The sequence below is a fragment of the Pseudopipra pipra genome, chromosome 8, assembly GCF_036250125.1.
Source record: "Pseudopipra pipra isolate bDixPip1 chromosome 8, bDixPip1.hap1, whole genome shotgun sequence".
Taxonomy (NCBI): domain Eukaryota; kingdom Metazoa; phylum Chordata; class Aves; order Passeriformes; family Pipridae; genus Pseudopipra; species Pseudopipra pipra.
This window is the reverse complement of record NC_087556.1, coordinates 13,776,031-13,800,499: the sequence shown is the minus strand read 5'-3', so window position 1 is coordinate 13,800,499 and position 24,469 is coordinate 13,776,031. Positions and strand designations below refer to the sequence as shown.

The 24,469-nt window shown below is 35.1% G+C and overlaps 1 protein-coding gene across 38 annotated transcripts in view; it reads right to left on the bottom strand.

The window, feature by feature from the left end:
* Positions 1–24,469, bottom strand: part of KCNMA1 (potassium calcium-activated channel subfamily M alpha 1) — a 468,105-nt gene that overhangs the window by 156,046 nt on the left and 287,590 nt on the right. For all 38 annotated transcript variants that reach the window (XM_064662590.1, XM_064662591.1, XM_064662592.1 and 35 more), the window contains 4 exons: positions 11,741–11,816; positions 7,111–7,186; positions 5,258–5,428; positions 3,549–3,640 (listed from right to left, as the gene is read on the bottom strand). In XM_064662590.1, coding sequence (XP_064518660.1) covers positions 3,549–3,640; positions 5,258–5,428; positions 7,111–7,186; positions 11,741–11,816 — 415 coding nt within the window. The remainder of the gene's footprint in view (positions 1–3,548; positions 3,641–5,257; positions 5,429–7,110; positions 7,187–11,740; positions 11,817–24,469) is intronic.

The following is a 24,469-nucleotide window of genomic DNA, read 5'->3' as shown; positions in this document are numbered from 1 at the left end:
GCAATTGTTTGTCTGCTCTGTGTATAACTAAACTGAGAAGGCCAGTTTTGTTTGTCTACTGATCATCTGATTCTGGTGTATCAGGGCACACAGTAAAAACAATACAGTGGTTTCTGATGAGCTGAAGAAGAAAAATGGTAAAAAAGCAGCTGTTTAGCAGTAATATCATTACCTACAGAGTAACTCTCATTGCTTATATATTTGTAATTCAAGACAAGGATTGTTACCTTTTTTTTGGTAATTTTTTTGTTCTAGATTGTAATTGTGCCAAATTCATTACCCTACTTGTCCTTAAAGCTGTGTTTTTAGTCTCAGTCACATTTTGTATAGACATATTGGTATAAAATTTTGGTATATATGCAACAGTGAGTACTGCTGTTTATTTAACAGGTGGAACTTCAATCAAAGACAATAAAAAAATTCCTGTTATGTATTTTATGAGACTCTAGAAATCTTACTACAGTAATACTACAAAGCAGAAATTATAATTTAAATTTAAAATTTAAAAAATTCCCTGTGGACTTTCACAACAAAACTAACCTAGTATCTAGTAGATTTAACCAGTGATAACTGCATACTACCCACAAACTACTTCTGTTTCCAAAGTCTGTATGTATGTGTCTCATCTAAGAGAGAAGTAAGATTCTTTATTGTGCCAAATGCATCCTATATTGTTTATGAGACCTTTGGGGACTTTATGGGCTGAAAAGCAAAATGAAATGTGAGATCAAACTTATTGGTGGGTTGGTTATTTCTCTTCTACGTGGAGTTTGTATCAAGAATTCTTATGCACTCATTCTAGCTGCTTTGACAGTTACAATTCCATAGAAAGGCTCTCCTTAGCACTAAAGTCACGCAGTGCAATCCTCAAAACACACGTAATCATCTGTTGATTTTAACGTACGATCTAATGTTTAATAACCATAGAGAAACATGTTATTCCACACACACAGAGTTCACAAGGCAGCATGTATAAGCAAATATATAAATGCTACAAAGCAGATTCCATGTATTTTTCTATTTTGTAGAAAGTTTAAAAATATACACATTTGTTATTTTAAGGCTGAAACTATATCTTTCACCAAAATTCAGCTGTTTTCATATTGTACATGTATTTAATTTAATCTGGAAACTTTCTGACAATAGAAATAGAAAACCTGTAGTTTCTCATTATGTTTACTGCCAGAATCTATGCTTGGTTGCTCAACTAAAGACCTTATATTGCTAATTACTACCACATGCCTGTATCCCATGCAAAGGAAAACTTATTGGTTCTGACAATCCATTCTCTCAACACTGAATTCCAAATGAAAACTTAAATTTTGGCCAAACATAACATTTCATCAATCTTGTTCTACTGACTGCAAAAGCAACATCAAACAAGGGGTGCTAATGGCTTTTTACTGTGCAGTTCCCAAGCTTAGATTCTCTGATGAAAGACCCACACGAGCAAAGGACATCTTTAAACTACTTCGTAATTAATATTTGAGCTGGAAAACAATGCATAAAGTAAATTGAACAGTTTGTATGCTGGTGACAGAGCTGAGTTTCAAACAACAAATTATATGAGCAGTACAGATCAGCAGAGAAAGCACTAACAACAGAGTGAGATAAAAACAGATAGTGCAAATAAAGAAAGACAAAAACAAAAAGTGAAAAAATAAAATTAAGCAAGCCCCAAAGCTAGCAGAAGCCTGTAATCTGATGCTGAGTTTTTCAGGATGTGGGGTTCTGACTGAAGATCAGGTAAAAATTTAGAGACATCTGAGCAATGCTGGGTACTAGTGACAATGTAGAAGGGGAGAGACTAAAACTGTATGTAAAATAGTTTTTAACCATATACCCCTCTGCTATAACTCCTTTGGAGCTTCAAAAACAGACGTATATGTTCTCTATTTGAAAAACCTACTCTTTGAGAAACCAAGCATTACAAATATGAAACTGAGTCTGTGAAACTATGCCACAAAAAAACATTTTTGGAAATTCATGATACTATTCTTTCTCAGAAATAAATCAAGGCATTTTATTAGTCTAGGTGAGTGATGGAAGTTTCCAACACTGGTGTTTACAGTTTACCCTAGACATTTGAGGGTATCTCAAAAAATGCAAGTATTGAAGTCTACTGTCTAATTGCTTGAATATTATCGAACAGACAATAGTGTTCTAATTCTAAAACTTTATCTACCCAGTGATGTAAAACAGTACTCTAGAATTATCTCTGTGGGTCATTTACAGTCTCTGCTACACAGAGAGGAGAAACAACTTGATTAAACCATAAACCACTTTAAAAAAATGTTTCAGGGTGATGATCTGAAAGAAACAAAGTAAAAAATTTTCTTAAAGTAAGGAGAGGGAAAAGTAATTAGACACATTTCTTGCAGTACCTTCTTTATTTTACATGAAAAGGGCCCTCTGTATGACTAGTCTTTCGGGGCAAATGTATCTCTACCACTGAATGTCACAATGATATGTAATGAAATGAAAGATGGCAACATTAAAGGTGATACCGTGCTAGTTCACACTATATCACCAAGTACATCTAGTTCAGTAACGGCTATAGCCCAGCAGGTCTGGATGCTGGGAATGCCAGAAAGAGCTGGTTTTAACTTGGTCATGAAAACAAAGAGGTTTTCAATAGAAACATAATGAGCTAATGTGGTCCAATAAAATTTAACCTTTGCCACCAGGTCAAAACAGTGGGTTTTAAGGGTTTGGTTTTTTACCAAACTATGTTTATATTAAGGCTATTGTCTGCTCTTCTTAGGGTAAGTTTTTTACAGTGTGTGGAGGAGAATTGCTTTAAAATCCCTGGTCATAGATCCTAAAATCATGAGTGTTTGCAATATCCATAGGAAGTGAAAAGAAGATCCATGAGAATCTGCTGATGGAACATTGAGAAACAGGGCTATTAGACTTCTTACATAGTCAGTTCAACAGAATAAATCGGTCAACTTAAATCTCCTCTTTTACACTCCAGTAAAACCAATTCTTCTAAAGAACTGAAAATCATGTGAATTATCATTGCATTTAGTTAAGAGATAAACCACATGATAATCTGATGCCCAAAACAGTTAAGTGACAACTCAACCTTGTTCCAGAAGCTAACTGCATATGTAATAGCAGCACTTTTTACAAGATATGTTAGTGCAGTCTTAGTGGTAATCCAGGTTCTCTGGAAGTAGGGACAAAATGTTGTGACTTGTACCATAGCATAGCCCAGGTCTCTAATTATAGTGTGACAACTCTCCAGTGGTAACATCTGATGTCAAAGAACACAGCCTTATAAGCTGTGAATCAGCTATTACCACCTTCAGGGGCTCTTTAAAGTCACACAACCACACCTGGTCTTTTTTGACTTACTTTCTGCCTCGAGTTGAGTTAAAAGTTCCGCCGTATTTCTTCCGATTAAGGATGAGAGCAGCAATTTCTGGCACGTAGCGAGCAAACATTGCCTACATGCATGAAACAAAAACACAAAAAAAAAAGAAAATGGCATGCAGAGAGTGTTCTACTGCAGCAGAGGCAGCAGAGCCTCTTGGGATACTTACTTTCTTCCACTAACCGCACTATAGGAACCACCATATTTCTTGCGGTTTCCTATTAACTCTATGATTTCAGGGACGTAGCTGGCAAACATGGCCTAAGAAGAAGATAGGAGACAGAAGAAAAGACTAAAAAGAGAGGCCAAAGAAAGGGGGATGATGAATATTTTCAGAAGATATATATTTTTAAGATCTAAAAATGCAAAAGAATTAGATCTATGCAGTTGTTTAAAAAGAAAATTTAAAAAAAATGTAAAAGTTCTTATCAAACAAAACAAGAGGGCTCAATGTAAAAGTGGGTCTTGGAGAAGGTGCACGTCTTATAAATAAAGAAAATGGTCAAAAGAGGAAAAATAGACACACAAAACAAAACAAGAACAAAATTAATTCAAACTGGTATCTAATCACAAAAAGCAGTTATGTCTATTTCTTCCCGAAGAAGGGAGGGGGAAAAAGCTATCCAAGCCCCACTGCAAAAAAAAATCCAAACCCAAGTATTATCATTACTGATACATTTCTGTTTTAAAATACAGACTCTTCCCCCCAGTATTAGAATTTAAAAGACGACAAAACCAAGATGGAATCAGGGGTTATTTCCCCATCAAGAAACAAAAAAAACACTCCCCCGCCCCCCTAAAAAAAAACTTTTCCAAAAATTGTTGGGTTTAGAAGGATTGGAATAACATGTGATAGAAAAAAGGTTTTGAGGAGAAAATAAAAAATATTCTGCCATGTTTTGTCCAACAAACATCTTCCTTGTGGCTGGATACTTCGAAGAGCTACTGCCATTTGACATGATCTTTGTCTTTGTATGTCAATGATCAGAGATGGGAATGCATATATTTAATGCTCATATATATATATCTGTGTGTCTCATATATGGCATTCATAACAGTAGTTATATACATATCACCTCTGTAAGATGTATGTATATGTGAAATCAATATGAGAGGGTAACAATATACATATGTATGTATGTGCACAATCTATATTAGTCATCTATAAAGCACTTACCTTGAAATATGCAAATATTAAAATAAACTTTGCTGTTTTAGAGAACAATATTGCTACAGTTCCTATAATATTACTAATGCTGGCACATAGTAGAAAAGTTGACATAAGACAATCAGTAACTTGGATGCTATTTACATACAGGACAAAGAACACAAGAATCCTATAAAAGGATTCTGATTATTGTCATGTGATAAATTGTGAGTTAAAATTGCACTACATGACATGAAAAGATGTTTGAAATTAAAGAGAATGTGGTTTGCCATCATCTAGATCAGGCAAGCTGCTCTTTAAGGCAGTCCAAAGCCACAGTGTTTGTTGGAATTCTGGGAAGGAACACAGAAGGGTGGGTAGGACATCTGAAACCGCAAAGTGCCTTTAAATATCAATATCAGCCTCCAAAAAAATGCACTACAGTCAGCCACTAAAACACAGAGGACTACAAATAATAAGTTGAAATATTAAGGCACTTCATGTATTCACATGCATTACTCATTTAAAGGAATTAGAAAAATTCTGACTAAACTGGACTAATTTGACAAGTTTTGCCAAAATATTTATCTCCACGAAAAAGGGGCATATTAAACATATTTGAATGTTTTATAATTAATTTTAGTTTTACTTAATTACAACATTGAGGTATACCAGATCAAGTACTAAGGTAGCTGGAATGATAGGAAGAATTAAAAAAGAAGAGTTTTTACCAATCCCCCAAGAATGAAGAAGACCATGAAAAGGCGACCAAGGGTTGTTTTTGCATAAACGTCTCCATAGCCAACAGTGGACATTGTAACCATCAGTAAATAAACACATTCCCAATATGTTAGCGGTTGATTATTTTGGAAGTTTTCCCATGGATCCCCTGAGTTCTCCACCTAAATGTAAAAGAAAACATATAATGAATTAATAGAATTGTATGCCAAATTAAATCTAACCATATATGCATGTGTGTGTATATATACATATAATATGGCATATAATATAAACTCTGAATCCCTTTCTGTGATTTATTTTGAACAAATACAGAACCTGACCCCATCCCAAATATAGCACTACAATTCTTTTGCCAATACACATAGCCTTTCCACTCATACTATTTATGGAAAGCATCTTTTCCATTCACCACTAAATAACCTACTAATGTGGTTAGGTGACTTAATTTTAAAAAAATTTCTTTAGAACATTTCCAGAGTGAAACTTATGTGTAATGCAATTATACTCCTTAATGTTTTTAAGGACTATGTAGCTATTAGGCATTACTGACATGTTTAGTGATATGCTACTACCTTTTCAAAAAGCCAGCTGCTGTTGCCACAAAATTATAAATTTATCAGTGGGAAAAGAGCACGCCCTTTAAAATTTGTTTCACAGTAAAAAGTTGAAGTTTGAGTATTCCTACAGTAGAATAAAGAAACTTATGCTGAAAAGCAAAGGGGAAAAAAAAATCCAAATCCTAGAGAATAGCATTCCCTCAGTCTTGATGTAACTTTTAAAGGGGGGGGGGGGGGTGTGGTTTTGTGTTCAAAAATAGAAAAAGCAATTGTTTCTGTGTATTTGCTCAGAGGAGTGTAAAAATATGGTCCTATGTGAATGAGAAATATATCAGAAATGAAAACATCCAAAATCTCAGTGCATCTTTATAAGAGTGAAAATTAAATGACAGATATATCAAGAAAATAAATATTTTGAATTTAATCTTACACAGCTGGATGCAGCTCAAGTTAATTCAAGTGAAGTCAATGAAATTGCTCCAGACTGACATCAATATCATTAAATTTTATTACTAGTCCAAAACGTTCCTGAATAACTTATTACTACTAGCAGCTCAAAATTTTCCTGATTCTAAGTTGATAATAAAATGTACTTAAAGGACAACCACTTAATCATATTCTATTATATTTACCAAACAAATCAGTAAAATCTATTAGTTTAAAACACTCACTTGACATATACCTATCGTTCATATGCATATTCACATTTATGACCTCATGTAGTTCTATACTATCTTACATTTTTCAGGTATTGTTAAGTGCTGAATAGAAATCTACTACAAAAAAACTGTGTTGTCAGTGACTGAAAGCTACACCTAAACAATTTGAAATTTAAAAACAAAAGACAAGGAAATAATCTCTAAACAAATCGCTATCCAGAATGTTAGCAATCCCATTACTTCTCGTGGAAATACAGAACTGTGTGCCTCTGACACAACCATGGATTTCCCAGGATCTCTCTCTCGCTCCATCTCTGCCAACCGCCCCCAGGAAGCACTCGCCGGAGTTCTTTGGGAAGCACTGCCACCTCCTGGTAAATCGCCATCGTTTCACAAGTTGCACCACTCCAAGTCTGCTTTATTGCTGAGGTTAATGATGTCTGTCTTACTACTCTGAATTAGTTTTGAGTAGAAGCTTAAAATCTGGGAAGCTGTGATGCCTTTTTCTTGTCCTCTGTTGATGTGTTAAGGGATTATACAGAGCAAGGCAATTGCAGGAAATAAAGTAGCTCAGAGAGCAGAAGATCCATGATAAAAAGTCAATGAAGTACTTTCAAATATACTTACCAAATGTATGAACCCAGCTGCTGTCAGCCACGTGCTGATAAATATAGAGCACAGATTCACTAGCTTGATGGAATTACTGAAAACAAACAAAACAAATAGGAACTTAGACTAGAATTTGTCACATTTTCTGCACATACCTGTATAAAACTGCATACTTCAGACTAAAGAATCTGATTATTATTTCCAAAGAGAAACAGACTCCCTAAAAAAAAACTTAATCAAAAGCTCACACAAAATATATATTATTTTGTCTTTGCAGAGTTCACATTTTCATCATTTAGATAGCTTGAAAGGAAAGTTCCCATGCATGAGAGCAGTGGGTATGGCTACCTCTGTACTCATAAACAAACTAATTGAAATAATGCTTTTTCACAGATAATTTGGTTGCCTCTCAGTACACTCACCTCCTTATTTTTTATTGTTGTACACCTCCAAGTTATTCACATATAAATACATAAGAACACATGATAAAATTATGATTCCCAAATTAAATATCTAAGGCATTTTACAGTTCTCGTGTGAAGTCCTAAGTAATTTTCATATTATTCTGCTGGTATGAACTCCTACGGACTACTTTATGGACATTCACACTAAATTGGAGCATTTCATTGTTTATATTCACATTTTTCTTTTAAAAAATGAGAAAAAGTAAAATTTAAACAATGAAAAAAGTGATATTTAAACCTACCAATCAAACTCTGCAAGTATTTTTTAGTCCCATTGAGTAGTATGTTCCCTATTGTAGCCAAAAGTGATTTTGAAGCAAGGACCTCATTCAGTTCAGGAGGAAAACACCATACTTAAAATCTTCTGGAAGAAATATAAGTAAAACTTGCTCCCTCTCTTCTCACAAAAATCACTATCCTAAGAAGGATATTCAACATATTCACAAGGCAGTCCATGTATGACTGTGTTTAAACAATTTTACCCATTCATAGAATTTTACTGGAAATAGTTCTCTGTTTTGAAAACATTTATGAGAAGGTATAATACCTCAGAAAAAACCCTCAATTATTCCTAAAGCAATAAATTCAAAAAAGATAAAAATTGGAAACCAATCACTATCAGTGTTAGCAGTAGTAGTTTTGCAGTACAATTAACTAATATTTCTATTTATAACTATTTTAGGGAGAATAAAAATGCATTATTTTCTTTAAAATATTGAGAAAAGAACTTGGAAAATTAATCAGACCAACTTCATTAAAAATAATTTTAAGAGTTACAGTCAGTGAAGTGGGCATCTTGAGGCACAAGGAAAAGAATATAACTGGTTAATATGAAAGATGTGGTAATAAATATTATGCTCAAAAATAAAATAACATACTGGCTATCCTGCCATTAATCAGTGCTCACCTAGCTCAACACATATTACCTCTTTCTCTCTTTCTTAAGGTATGGTTTGATTAAAGTTCCTATTTTGTTGGTGTTAACATTCAGTTATAGCACAGGATCCAAACCAATAGGTTTGTATATTAAGCAAAATCATAGAAGTCATGCTAATGCAAAGCTCCATCATGAAAGGCCAATGACCATCCTTCACCTGAGCTTAGAACAGGAGATGTTCCTAATAGAATAATGTGTCAGTCCACATATTACTGCAATACAAGTAAATGACTGCACCTACTAATAACTACATTACTTGTTTGGTACACTTATTTCTGCAGATTTATTAAACACTGTACCTTGTCTCTCCTCTATGAAATACTCCCTGTGCTTCCGCCAGAGTCTAAATATAGATGGAGGATTAGTCACAAACATTTTCCCTCTCTTTAAGCTCTTTCCAACATCTGTGCAAAATCCCTTACTGTGAGCCCTGCCTAAGCCTCTGTAGTTTTGTTGAAAAATAATATTAGAAAACAATGAAGGAGAGGAATTTTCAACTGAAAACTGCACAAATCAACTTCATCAAACATGAGAACAAAAAATATTGAGTAAAAGACATTTCATTTCAAATCAGGGAAACAAACAAGCCCTTGGCAGAGTATGGTGTTCTAATACGACATTGTAGAATTTTGTTTTGTCTTATGGGATTTTTTCAAACACATTTAGCACTTTTTCAGATAGTCTAATCATTATCTAACACTTTGCTAGTCTCCTTACTGCCTCAATTTCTGCATTGTTTAGCTTCTTCCTTTGGATTCCAGTTTTTGGAATAGCCCTTCTGCTCACTGCATAAATAATACATGTTCCTTTAATCTGCATATCTCAGTCACTAATTCTAGCAGTAATTTTAATTTATGGGTTAGAATAAAGCTTTCTCTTTACTGGGGAAAAGAGGAAAAGGAGGAGAGAATTTCTCCTCCAATTGCACTAAATATTAAAAACAGCAGTGCCCATTACACCCTATCAGTTTCTCATCTTGTTAGCTGTTACATGTTATTAATGCCAAACACATTAAAATGCCTCTAGTTGAACTGGTTCCATATTTTTTTCATATAAATAAATATCACCTCAAACAGAGAACTACTATGCTTTGCAGAATTTAAAAAGTATTAGGGTTTTTTTTTTCCCCTATGCTCTAACTTCAGAGCTAGTAATGATATACTGAATTTGCTATTCCAGTTCAACAATTAAAATTCTGTCATTAATCCTTGGTCTTTATGTTCACAAACAAATTACAATATTGGAAATTTAAAAGTGGATTGCAAAAAATGCTACAATGTTTTAATTCTAGAAGCTTTTTAACCGTCCCTGAGCAAAATAATGTTGCAGTAGCTGGGCAAAAGCATACAGTACAGTATAAGATTTTAAATTAATAATAATGGTTTAAGGCCATGGTATGTAAATGAAACCATTGCTTGAATTTAGGGAAGTAAATTTTATTTAAATAAAATTAGATTTGTTGAGGCTACTAGTTTAACTGCCCTAACTCTTGTAAAATTACTAAAGATTCTCCATTAACCACAAGGGCTCAGCATGCCTTTTTTCAGGTGCAAATAAAAAGTTTCCTAAAATAAATAACATTCTGTTCATTGGTTTTAACTTGACATACCAATTTTACAAAAATATGTTTTGTGAACATGAATAGCATTCCAAATTATTTAGGTAATTTCAGGTTATTAAGTAAAACACAGGAGAGAACAGACATGACTTTCTGTTGCAGAACCAAGAAAAACAACTGTTTTGAGGAAGTTTTTAAGTTAAATAAATGGTGCTAATGATGAACTGCTAAGGATTAATTAGCTAACTGAACTAAAACACTCATACAAGAAAACTTTCCTTTACAGTCTTTCAATAATCAACTTTTGAGTTTTACAGATATTTGGATGGCGACATAAATAATTACAGAGAATATGATATCTATGTTTAATAGCAGAGTAAATATTGCACCAGAAAAATGCTATTTCAACGAACAGGTCAATCTTGAATAAACCAGCTCTGAATACACTGAATGTGATTAATGCAGTATCCTTTCATTTACGGATCCGGAATTTCACAAATCCCCAACTGCTGAAGGGGCTATTAGCTTTTATCCAAAATCCTTCGAGTTTATGGGGCTTCTCCATTGATTGACATTTCTTATGGCAAGGTTTCTTTGTGTGTTAAATGTAAACTCATTGGATATTCTGAGCTCCTCCACAAATTGTTCTCCTTTACCATCCCAGTGGTATTCTAAGCTATGGGACTTCACTGCACATTCTTTGGTGTCTTTATTTTCAAGAAGTGGACTCCTTACAGTAACACAGCTAAAGACAGATAATGTGAGAGTTTTGCAGCAAAGGAAATAGTTTCAAGGTTAAGGGTTGAAGAAACAGCTGTTTACCATGACTGTGTACAAATCTCAGGACCTACTTAACCACTACTATTAATTATCACAGCAAGAAATGGAGTTACCTGCATATAAAACCCTCACACATCAATATCAACTGGTGCAGAGAGCAGAAGATTTCAGAATGGAACTGAGTTTAGAGTAATTATTGGAAGTTGGGTTCAATACTTCCCCCAGGGCATTTTAGAAAATGATAAAAAGCAACATGTCTTCAACTGCAAGGCATGGGAAGGTTTCTTTTTATTTCCTTCAAATTGATCTTTTGTCCAAAACTGTGATTCTTCTGTACAACTTACACGTGCTAATAGCCCAAAGAACCAGTAAATCAGAAGGTTAATTGGACTATTTTAATTATTATATGAAAGAAATACTAAGGACAATGAATACAATCTAAAGAAAGCTCAGTGTAATTTCTAATATGTTTCTGGTGTGAAAAAGGATGCTCAGTTAAAAAAAACTGAAATAGAGCCACAATGATAATTTGTCAAGATACTTTTTAACTGTATTCTGCTGAACGAATTTTGATTTCTGTTTTTCCAGGAGAGCAGAACATGGACTGATCATATGGAAAGAAACAATGTTTAATCAGTGCAAAGCTATGTAATTCATTCTGTTTTTAATTTATCAACACACAACCTTGTTAGATATTTCAAATGTAACAACACATCAAAATCTACTGATCACATAGCAAAAGATGATCACTGATAAATCATTCATTGGCCAAAAAAGGTTTAAAGAACAGATAGCAATTGGAGTTTTTTTTTCCAGGAAAGAAAATCATATATTACTAGGATCCCAAATTTAAGCTATTTATGCTCTGTTACCAATGCAATTAACTCAGTACATAAGAAAAAGTCTTACCTTGTTTTAAGTATATTCAGAAACTGCAAAATTTCTGAAAACTGTATCAGTCTAAGGGCTCTTAAAAATCTTAAACCTGCAGTAAAGGAAAAAAAAAAGGCTATAGTAAAGAATAATTCAAATTATAACAACATATCACAACAACACTGATCAATTAAATCAACGCTGGTAGCATACAAAATGTCAAATACCTTTGAAATGCTCTTCCATATTTAATTGTTCCAAGATCCTTAACAGGTCTTTTTCAAATTGTTTTAAATTTATTTTCCTAATAACTGATGTATCCTACCAGAAAACATTAGTTTATGTAGGAAGTCATGGGTGGAGACACACAGGCTGAAAGCTAAAGGGAAAAAACCTCACTGAGGTTGCTGGTAATTCTAGTGCACATGTCCTTCTCTTCCAGGCTGACAAAGACACATGTGGGTGTGGAACGCCTCAGTCCTCCAAGCTCCCACGTTGCTTAGTGAAAAATAAGAGATTATGGGCAATAGATCTGATAACCTGGATAAAGTAGACTGTATATGCCTGATTAAATTCGTAAACCTTAATGACGTAAAATCTTTTATAGTAATAATGCTCCTTATCTCCACCCTAATTTCAAAAAACTCAAGCAGAACAGAAAAATGACACATTTTCTCTTAAAAATGGCAAATTAACTATATTTCTTTCCATCAGCCTGTAACTGTAGGAGTACATTACACTTCAACTATTAAAGAAACAACTATTTTTACAAAGAAGCAACTATTTTTAAAAAGAAATTGCATTTTTATGTAGAAATCAGGTTGCGTGCATAGCAATTCCCAGACAACCACAAAGTTGGCAAGACAGACACAGAGTTTGTGCAGGAGAAAATACTATAGGAGATTAAGGGATTAAATTATTAAAATAGTCTTATGCTGATAGTAAATTATTTGGCTGCAGATCTTTGGCATATGAATAAAAGTACATTGTGTATTATACATATGCACAGCTTATAAAATTAAAATAAAGCTTGGAGGATAATTTTTATTAGAGAGTACAGCCAGGAGTTACATAAAAGTTGTGTAACATGGTATTGCAACTGTTACAGTGAGGTCCAGGGCAGCTTCTTCTCATACATTCCCATTATTGACATTTATTTTACCCACTTCCAGTGCTAAAAACCATTTTTTGTTTCTAGAAACTTAAGAAAGACATCCTAGCAAACGTAAAAACCTGGTCACAACTTTTATCATCTCACTGGAATAAGAGGTTCCCCTCAAGAGCAAAGATGCATGTGGAAAGATGTGTTTAAATCATGACATTATTTCCGCAGTATTCTTGGAAAGTTGCTAAATAAAATTTTTACTCTTGCTAAGGCTTATAAGTAGCCCTGCTAAGTGGCCTTGTTAAGACTCATAAGCAGTCTTAAAGCACACTCCTGTCTATTACATGGATATAAAGTTTCTTTTTAATTACTGACTGCAGGGAACTCTGAAAATTAATCACAACTGAAACTGCAAGACATGTCCCTCTGACCCACTTCCAGCAGTTCCCACAGCTGCTACTCCTATCCAAAGAGAAGCAGTTGGACAAGGAAGGAGAGGATCTTTCTCAGCTCTGTTCCATCCAGCTACCTTCCTCACTCTTCCACATCCCTACGAACTTTTTTGAAAAATGGTTAGAGGAAGAAAAATTTTTCTCAGTACTGTGTCTGAAGTTAATGAGATGACCAAGTTACCCACTGCCACGTTTCAAAAAGAAATCTGAGAAACATCAAAGTCAGCAATAACACCTCTGTCTCCAAACCAATATAATGGTTAAGATACATCTAAGTTGCTAAGACATCAAATAATAGAACAAAAATACTACGGCTTCAATGTATTTTCTGTGAAAGAAGAGAATCATTAAGAATGAAGTTCTGCATTTGCTACAGCCCACACCACTTTAAAGAATTCCCTTCAGAGAATATAACTTAACAAAAAAAAAAAAGTGGAGAGTTTGCTTGAACAGTTTAGCTACAAAATAGAACTGGCTTCCAATTGTAAAAGCTAAAGGAATTATTACATGGAAGGGATCAAATAATAATTTTCAGAAACTTCAGTGCATTAACTGCTTTGTGTGGTTCAAATACAAAAAACCCAAAAATTAAATGAAAATAACAGTTTTCCCTATCATGATGGCAAATTAATTCTTTCCAGCATTCTACAGTTTTCAAGACACAAACAGATCTGCTATTAAATTCCTATATGCATGTCATTTTATGTGATTTCCATAGAATTATACAATAGTTCAGGTTGAGAGGAATCTTTAAAGGTCATCTTGCCCAACCCTCACTGCAATTAGCAGGGACATCTTCAGCTACAGTGGGTTGTTTAATCTGACCTTGAACTCTCTTAGCTTTTCCTCATAGCAAAGGTGTTGCATCCCTCTCATCACTTTTGTAGCCCTCCTTGGGACCCACTCCAACAGGCCCATGTCCATTTTCTCCTGAGGACCCCAGAGCTGATGCAGTACTCCAGGTGGGATCTCACAAGAATGGATTAGAGGGTAAAATCTCCTCCTATGCTCTTTTTGATGCAGCCCAGGATATGATTGGCCTTCTGAGCCGTGAGTGTACAATGCTGGCTCATGTCCAGCTTTTCATCCATCAGCATCCCCAAGTCTTTCTCTGCAGGGATGGTCTCAAACCCTTCCTCTCCAGGCCTGTATTGACAGCGGGAGTTGCCCCAGCCCTGGTGCAGGACCCTGCACTTGGCCTTGTTGAGCATCAGACAGTTCCCATGGGTCCATTTCTCAAGCTTGTCCAGGTCCCCCTGGATGGCATCCCAACCTTTAGGCATGTCAACTGTACCAGTCAGCTTGGTGTTGTCTGCACACTTGTTGAGGGTGCACTCAATCCCTTTATCCATGTCATTAATGAAGATATTAAACAGTGCTGTCTCAATACGGACCCCATGAGGGACACCATTTGTCACCTATCTACACCTGTACTTTGAGTTACTACTCTCTGGATGCAATCCAAACAATTCTTCATCCTCCAAACAGTCCACCCACCAAATCCTTCTCTCTCCAGAAGGAGAAGGATATTGGGGGTGACTGTGTCAAAGGTCTTACAAAAGTCCAGATATAATACACCCATGGCTCTTGCCTTGTCCACTGACGCAGCCACTACATCACAGAAGGCCATTTGTTTGGTCAGGTGGGACTTGCCCTTGTTGAAGCCATGCTGTCTTTTATCACCTCCCTGTTCTTCATGTGCCTTAGCATAGCTCAGAGGAGGATGTGTTCCATGAACTTCCCAGGCACAGTGGTGAGTCTGACAGATCGGTAGTTCCAAGGGTCCTGCTTTGTATCCTTTTTAAAGATGGGTATAATTCACTTTTTTAAGTCACCAGGGTCTTCACCTGACTGCCAACAGATGGGTATTCCAGAATAGTGTAAAAAAAGAGCTCTGAAAACTGATATGAACAAAACACATAAAAGGACTGGACGATGTCAGGGCTGCAGCTGGTAGGTTTGCATAACCTTATTTCCAGGCACTCACAGTATCTTGCCTTCAGGGGCTGAGCACACAACCATTATTTCTTTCACTGTTTGCAAGTGAAAACCACTATTCCTGCCGTTTCCATAAAACCATTAGCATAAAGAGCCAGTCTGCCAAAACAACTCTACATAGTAAGGAGAAATTACAGTGCACAATGCACCAGTGTGCAAACCTCCCCAGCATGTGATAAACGCAAAGACTTTGAGTAGTCTATTGGTAACATCCACTAACACTAGATGAACCAAAGCAGATGGGAAAGGAGAATTCACATTCTTTAATAATTATTTCTAAAACTTCTCTGTGAAAGAGATAAGAGGTGCTGTCTTTGAATGAATCTGTTTGGTTCAAGCATGGACAGCTTGATCCTCCAGTGAATGATGCGCATTTTGAAAGACTGCAGCTAATCTGGAGGTTTAAGCCTTACAAAAAGCTGCAGTTGAAAATGAACTGTAAGGATAAAACTCAGATGAAATGAGTTTGCTCCTAAATGTATGGTTATTTATATCACCTTAAACTTAGCAAGGGGATGATGTATCAACTGAATAATTCCGAGAGAAAAAGTCCACAAAGCACTTTATTCTAGTGCTGGTACTAATGACCCATGGAAGTGTGCTTGCAATCATACATGCATGGCATCCGTAAACTGATGACACAGTAATCCTCACAGCAATAACTTTGTTTCAATGAGACTGCTGTCAAACTAAAACCAGCCTAAAGTATTCAGTAGGTAGCTTACTATGAATCCACTTAAGGTCAATATTAAAATAAGTTAAATAGAAAAGATTTTTATCGGTTTAACTTAAGAATAATTATTGACAAAGTGTCTGTAAAAAATAGCCTGTCTATTACGATTTACATGTAATCAGTAACACAATGCCCCATCCTATGCTCTCTCACTGTTTTCAAATCAAATTTAACTCACGACTAAGATGATTTTATCTCTTTCAAGCCTACGAACTCACCAAGGTTAAAGTTTATTTATGCATCCAAAATAGCAAGCAAAATTCTGCAACAGGAGCACTCGCAAAAATTCCCCCTTTCCCAAAGCTGTTTCAGCTAAATACACAAATGTGTACAGCTCTCTTTCCTCAACATTTGGGAACATGTTTTATACACGTGAGGAAGATTCTTTTAATATTAAATACCTAATAAACTTGTTTACATATAAATTATATAATCAATACTTCAGAAAGGATAATTTTCTTATGTATTACAGTAAAGTCTATTCTAATTTCGCACATTTCATGGATCCTGTGTGCTAAAGTTAACTGCAAACTGCTGAACAGGATGTTCACTCAGGAAGAGCTTGCAATATGTTGTCTCCATCATGTAACTCACCTTTTTCTTGGCAAGAGGTTTTATATCAGAATTTTCTCATGGGATCTGACTAGAATAGGATATAAGCCTCTATACTAAAATTTATACCAAAAAATAAGTACCAAAACATTGAATTAACCTAGAAAATCTCTCTAATCAGAGGAAAAATGATACAGATAAAATAATCAAAGAACCTCTTGAGTTTGTTAGACTTCTGCTTCCAAACAGATGACTAAAATATGCCTGCGAACCGGAGTTCATTTCAGCTGCACTGCTGAGGACAAACCTAAGGGATTCATGGATTTCAAGACCAGAAAAAAACTTCTATGATTACCAAATTCCTTTAACATTATGAGACAAAAGTCTTTTAGTCAATAGTTTCTGCCTCTAGTACAATAATTTGAGTTGTAGGTATGATGATCCAAATAAATCTTCAACTACATCACAGGATTATTTTCTTACTGAAAAAGTATTTGTTTAGATACCTGTGTTGCCTGTACAGCAAACAGATCGTTTTCAAAATACACTGAAAACGTAAAATATGTGTGTAATGTTACTTCAGATACTGAGTGGAACCAGCCTTCACTAAATGGTCACTAAGAGAAGCTGCATATTGCCAAAAAATCAGTCTTACAGAATCAATTTTCTGTTCAATTGGAAGCAATATACCACTTCGAAATACCAGACTAGATCTAGAATACAACAGGAGCAATTTTTTCCTGACTCGTTACTAAGGACGCAGTAAAATGGATGCTTTAAAACAGAATAGTGACACAAACATGGCCAATAAATTATGTGCCAGTAGCAATGCAATTACAGTGGAAAATTAGTTTATCTATAAAGTGTACAGCATAACAAACAACATTATTTTAAGCTTTATTTGACTTCACAGTCTTAAAGATGCTGAAATAGGGTATTTACTTGTCTGTCTGACAGCTCTCCAGTCTCTCTGCTGAACTGATGCTTTCCACTGGATTAATATAGAGCAGCAATCAGGATTACCCGTAGGTTGCAAACCCCACAAAAATGGAAATTTACCATTTTAAATCTTTAAAGAGGAAGGCAAGGAAATTATGGCAACTATACTTATTTGATTTCACTGAGGTTCTAATACACAGAAACAGGAATTGGAATATTTCTTCATTTAACACGAGAGGTCCATCGACAGGAAAAGCACCAAGCATTACATTATTTCTCACCAATGAGATACATAATCCCTTTCTTATTGCCTTATGTTGCTTATTTTTTTCCTTATTGACAACAGTATATCCAAAATACTGGTTTAAGGATTCAATACACAGAAATTCTCTATACTGTTTCTATTCCTGACCAACCATTCACCCATTCATCAGAACAGTATCTTCATCAAACATATCAATGTTTGTTTCTACCCTAGATTTACTGAAGACTGAAAAAAAACCCCAGAATCCATATTTAGGAACCTTTTCTGAGACACATATGATGGAGAGGTAATTTTTAGGATGCAAAACAATCCTATTTTGAATGCCTTCACACAGTGCAGCAGAGTTATCTGAGATCCCACTCCCTGCAGACAGGCTTGAAAACGAAAGCTCAAAGGAAAAAGACAAGAAAAAATAGCAGGAAGGAAAAGGATCTATAATTCCCTGAAAGCAACACAGACAAAATATTTGTATACATTTCCTCACCTCTGTTATGCAACTTTACAACTGGGGAGAACAACCTGCAATATGAAAAAAATCAATGCCCTATGGCCAGGATGGTAAAACTAAATCAAATTCAGAATCTACATAGATTTCATACTAATTGCCTTCAAACAATGTTGCATCAAAGATTTGTTAATAAATCTCTTTGCTGCACATTTCTTTAACTTACTTTCACACCTTTTGAAACAATGACAGCAGTTTCAAAAATAATTTTTTAATAACGCCAACATTGCAGAAAATTATATTCTATTCTTCACTAAAGACTGGATTACTTGATACTGGGTGAACAGTGAATCCCTTTGATGAGGGAGACAGCAGTACACTGCAGCATGTGAGTTTGGGAAGGAATTCTTCCTATAAAGCATCATAAATACTTTAGCTTTTTTTTTTTTTTAAGTTGAAAAATTAAACAGAATTATCCTTTTTAGAAGATAATAATACTAGCACCAAAGACAATACAACAAACCACAGTTTTGAAGAAAAAGTTTAGATTTGGACCTTACCCCAGTACGAGCCGACCCTATAACAAGACACCAAGGAGTTTCGCAAAGTATGTTGTTCTTCCTTTTCAGGGACATTATGTCCAGCTTTGACACGATATCCATTTTTGAACAATTCTCCATGAGATTTTTTACGCCTTCTAGTAATTTTATAAGTTTCTGTATGCGTGCCCCCAGAAGGGTTGTGGTAGACTAAAATCTTGCTGGGAATCATGACTATGTATCTTCAGCCTCAGGAGCACTGCCCGTAAGTATCGTGGTCCAGTCTTCAGTCACGGCACTCACTAATAGTGAAGATAGTCATATATTTACCCTTCTTTTTCCTAATTCAGTCTCAAAATGGAGAGAGAGCTCAGAGTTCTTTCTTTAATGGAACTTCTCTTTGGGAGCAGATTTGTTTAACTGGACACAGGATAAAGTTCACCTTTACATGCTGTTATCAAAAGATAATTCAGTATAATCTAGTCCATTTTTGTTAGCACGAAACAAACAGAATGAATTCAAACACAAAACTCAGCTTGACAGAACAGACTAAGAGTATCACAAACTGGATGGACAAAACAAATCACAGAAGCAAGCAGGCAGTGCAGATGCTCCTCTGATCCGTGATGTATTAGAGCTTAAAAGCCATCTTCTATCCGGATATTACCACATAAGCTGCTTTCGGATACACCAAAGAACCACACCCATTGATTCAAAACTGACAAACATGATGCTGTTCACTTAGAATGAACAGGTACTCTCATAAAGAATATAGTTCTTATAATTCATGCACATAAAGAGAATTATTTACTGTGTGCTAGTTTTGTTTGCAACTTCACGTATCTGTCTTCCAGTTAAAGCTAGCATTCAGAAGACAGAGGTCATATAATCAGCCAACTCTCTCAGGATTTATTCCAGATGAAATTTAAAAAAACACAAAACAGCAAATAAACACAACAACCCTTCATCCAATCCCAGTTAATGACAGCTATCTTACTGAAGGAAGGAAAAGAATGAACACCAAAACAATTAAGCCATCTAGCAAGAGCACGAAGAATAGAGTGATTAGCTCTCTCACGCAGATTCACTCTGTGAATATTCATAAAACTGGATTTCTGTTCAGTCAACTACCATCTCATTCAGTTGGATAAAGCTCTTTAAATTAAAATGTAAATTGCATATATTACCTTCCATGACAGATGATATGTTTTCTTAATGAACTTTCTTGCTTTAAGGATAACATACACACTTCATCTTGAAAAGCTAAAAGCTATCTTCATAGATATCTTCATTTCGAGGAATATTCATATCATTCCCTTTTTTTTTTCTTTTTGGCCCCAAAGGAGCCACAAAGATATATAAGCCAAAAATATACCAATGCCATCTGGAGTACAATGCAAAGCAGATGTAAAAATAAACTGCCCCATGTGCTTATATGAAATGTACAGGATTTCAAAGCATTTTGAAAATGTTATTAAAGGGTGACAATGCCAAATATAGAAAAGGGGAGAGTAGTACACACAAATTTTAAACGTAAGTAATATGCAGAGAGTGAATCAGAGGCAAAGTACTTCTGTGACACCTTTACATAGTAACCTTTAAAACTATGTTCTTACAAACAACCTGGTCAAGCTCCCACTGGTCAAAATATTCAAGTTCCACTGAGTCTAGTGGCAATGGTTTTTGACACGTTCTGCATGCATGCTGATACGTATAAATAATATATCTGTGTATCTCTGAGCTCTTGAATCATTCCTCTCAAACTGAAAGATTTGAACAGGGTAGTACTTATCTGTGTTACTAAACACATCTTGTACAGCTCAAACTGAAAGAATATCCTACTTACTTTTTACCATATAAGGCATACTATTTTCCTTTCCTTTCGTATCTCCTCTTGAGTAGTATTTTAATCTTGTTATTATCCAATTTTAAACCTATCATTAGTGTACTTTGTACTTAGTACAGCAAATGTTTGGGTTTAGAATCCATTTACCTTGCAAGCATGGAACATCTCTAAAGAAAAACAGGACCCAAGTAATAAATAACAAGAGCCAAGCTGTTTAGTTTACATAACCTATTATTTTGGTTTTAGTAATTTGACAGTATTTCTTTAACTCCCTCAGCTCCCTGGCATAGCCAGATTTTCATCAATTTTCTCCATTTTCTGTCAGGGCACTGCTTAATTTGTTGCATACATCAAAATCTGAAAACATACATTAAATGACAAAAACTGAGAATAAATCTAAAATAAACCTGTTCCACAAATTTTAAAAAAAAATATATAAATTTCAACAGCAGCAGGATGATAGTATATTCTGATGAGAAGCACTCTTCCACATCAGACAGAGCCACACAAAGCTGTTGGTATTACTCTCTTGTGCAGATGTTTCTGCTTTCCAATGGAATATTTTTTAGCATTTAGTTCTACAACCTGATTACTCAAAACAGCTTTCTGTTTTCAGTGACATTCCAGTTCTCAACCACCTATAATATCTATCTACTACTTGGTCAAATTTTTCATATTAGAAGTAAAATTAGATTACAGAAAATTGTTCTCTACATGTTAATTTTTTTTCAGTTTCAAGAAAACTACCTTTTAGATATTCCATCACCTAGCTCAGATGAACACCTGAGTGAAATTCTGGAGTCCGATTAAGTTGATGAAGATGGTGCCATCAGGAAAATAGCACTGTTTCCTACCCCTGTGAAGGACAGAGTCCATGGCCTGCTGCTCTGAGGTAGAATTAAAATTCCTAAACCCTGGGTTGTCAGGAATACCTGATGTCTGCAGTCTGCTCTGAAGTATTTATTCCAAACAAATCAACATATATTGTAGTATAGAGCTCTAGTATGACTTTTAAAAACTTATTGTTCTTTCAATACTCCTTACAAGTGAAGCTTTCCATATTTTCAACAGAAACATATCCTTGAAGTATATCACTCTATGACTCTCCCTGAACTTGCCATAAAAATGCACGTATATACTTATGGAAGTATTGCTATAATTAAATGACAACTTGCTTCCAAAGTCCTTTCAAATGTGACACTATTAAACTCAAATACGCAGGAGAAGAAAACAAGACTTCTCAGCACCTAAGTTCTGCTTTACCTTTGGCTATGCAGGGACTAGCTACTTGGTGAATCATCTTGCAAGAGACTAAGGAAAGATTAGATCTTTGCCATAGAAAACCAATGTATTGGGTAGAAGAGGGTATCGAATTATTGTCCTTTAAAATACAGGTTAGATAGAGAAGACTGATTTGCTGTTCTTTTGTAGGATACTATGTGCTTGCAGTTGTGCTCAAAAGCACAACCTGTAAAAAAACACAAAACAAAAGGAAACCTGCCAAGGAGAAACCTGCTGAAGAGAAAAATAACTTTTTTATATCCTGTGACTAATATCTCCTTGAAAATTAATTTTTAATTTACTTTACAATAAGTGAACACAGAATGTTCCACATGCTATCTTTCCTGCCTTTCAAATTGCTACTTCTGAAACTACAGCGTAAACCCATCGCTGTACACAAAATGGCCCATAAAATTTTAATTGGTCCTATTTCGAAAATTATAAAAGCATTATTCATAGAAAAAAATAACCCACTGTGTCTGAATATAAAAACTATAGAAGTTGGCTACTGTACCAACTACTTTTTAGTACAGCTTTTTAGCATTGTCTGTAGGTTATGACAAAAACAGAGCAATGTTCATCCTGCAAAGAATTTACCATTCATTAATCTCACTAAATTATTTGGAAGGTAAATTTATGATCCAAACTTGAGTTCCTGAGAAATTGCATGTAGTAGCATTATGTACTTTTTTATCTCAAAGTCTTACAATATTAAACCATCTTCAGAAAGCCTGGCACTAGCAAAACCAGTCACTATATATGTAAACATTAACTTTCCTGCTTTACAGCACTTCAGGCAATGACTATGTCATATTCCATAAACCAAGCAGAGATATACCAGTAACAAGAGAATAGCAGATCTTTACATAAAACCAGAGTGTATTAACTTGTAAGCATCACATATTACAAAGGAAGTATTATTTTTTAATCTTACAGTTGTGTAATCCTTTCCAGACACTGAAGTCCAATTCACATTAGATGCATAACATGCCTTTTTTAATTCTTTGATTTGGGGAGAAAAAATTAATTGTACACTCTACTTATGATGCTACTAAAACCAAAATGACTCTTCAAATGAGAGGTTACACCTCAGCAAGCTAATGTTACAGAGATGTGGTGTGGAAGGTTGGAAAGTTAGGATTTATTTTTAAAGTGACCATTACAACTCAGTATAAAGTAGTTTCCCTTCCTGAAAAATGACAAGTTAGCATCTTATGTAATTTTCCCTGGCATTCACCAGGAACAAATTGCACTAAAATCAGGAATATGCTATTCTGAGAGGCTGTAACCATAGGGCAGAACAAATGATAAGAACAAAGGCAAAGGAAGGACAAAGGCCAGATCTAAAGCCTGACTCATGCTGCAGGACGTTGGTTTAAAAAAAGACTTGCAATGCTGCCCGTCTTTGCTCCTGTGAGTCACAAGGCACAGGCCATAACTGCCAAAGAAACAATGAGCATACTATGAAATAAGACTTGAAAAGGAGTCAAGTATTTCAGTCCTAATCAACTGGTATGATATAATGCATCCTATTAATTGAGCCTTCTTTAGCCTTTGAGCTGCACAAAGAAAATAGTTAAAGAATAGATATGGGCAAATGCATACAGATAAGTTAATTATGAGAAACCAGTTATGAAAATGATACGCCACAAAGTTCTGTGTGATTATGTTCCAGGTGCAAAAAAACAGTAATTCCATTTTCTGACCACATGGATGCCAAACTTTAAAATGTACTTATGTCTGTTCTAGAGAACTGATGTCCTTTAACTCAGTGTAGAGAACGATCGCTTGCACGTGGTGCAATACACACACATAAATGTAAATTTATATTTAAATTTATATTGTAATAACAATAAACAGAGTACTTCGATTGTCAGATTAAGAATTTAGGCATAACATTTCATAGAAATCAAAGATTCTGGTGTTTTAACTGCTTTTAGAAACATAACTGTTGCATAGGTCTCCCTACACCAGGTATTATTTCACCTCAGTGCAGTACTAAACCATATTCTTCACCTCCTCAGTAGCATATCATGTTTAAACACAAGGTCTGAGCGTCAATTCATCACTGAGTCAAGAATAAATCCAGTATAGGAAGTAGCATTTACAATTCCTCTCTTCAAAGTCATGTCAGACAGAAAATCTGTCTGTGATCTGCCTACTGAGAAGACAATTCTCCCAGAGTTTCAAGCGCACACAAATGCTGGCCCTAACAGGTCAATGTTAGCCAATCAGTAAGAAAAGAAAATTTCTATGCACTGAGTAGATTAGAACCAGTGACTAGTAAAGTAGGTGCTTGATATTTTCCTAGAAGATGCTGTTCCTCCAAATCTATGTATCATTTGCTATTTTCTACTGAATGCAACATGTTTCTTATAGGATCTGCCCCACATGCAATTACATTTCTAATTTCATCTCATTTTCTCTAGATGAATTTCCAAGGCGCAAGCATGTGAGCATGAAGGAATTTGGATGAAACTGTCTTGGTTTGTTTTTATTTTCTACACGTCTCTGCTTTTACAGGGTTGGTATCTACACTTCGCCCGCAATAGGAAGGAAAGAGAAACAACACAGAAAAATCCAAACTCGGCGTTAATGTGGAATTTAATA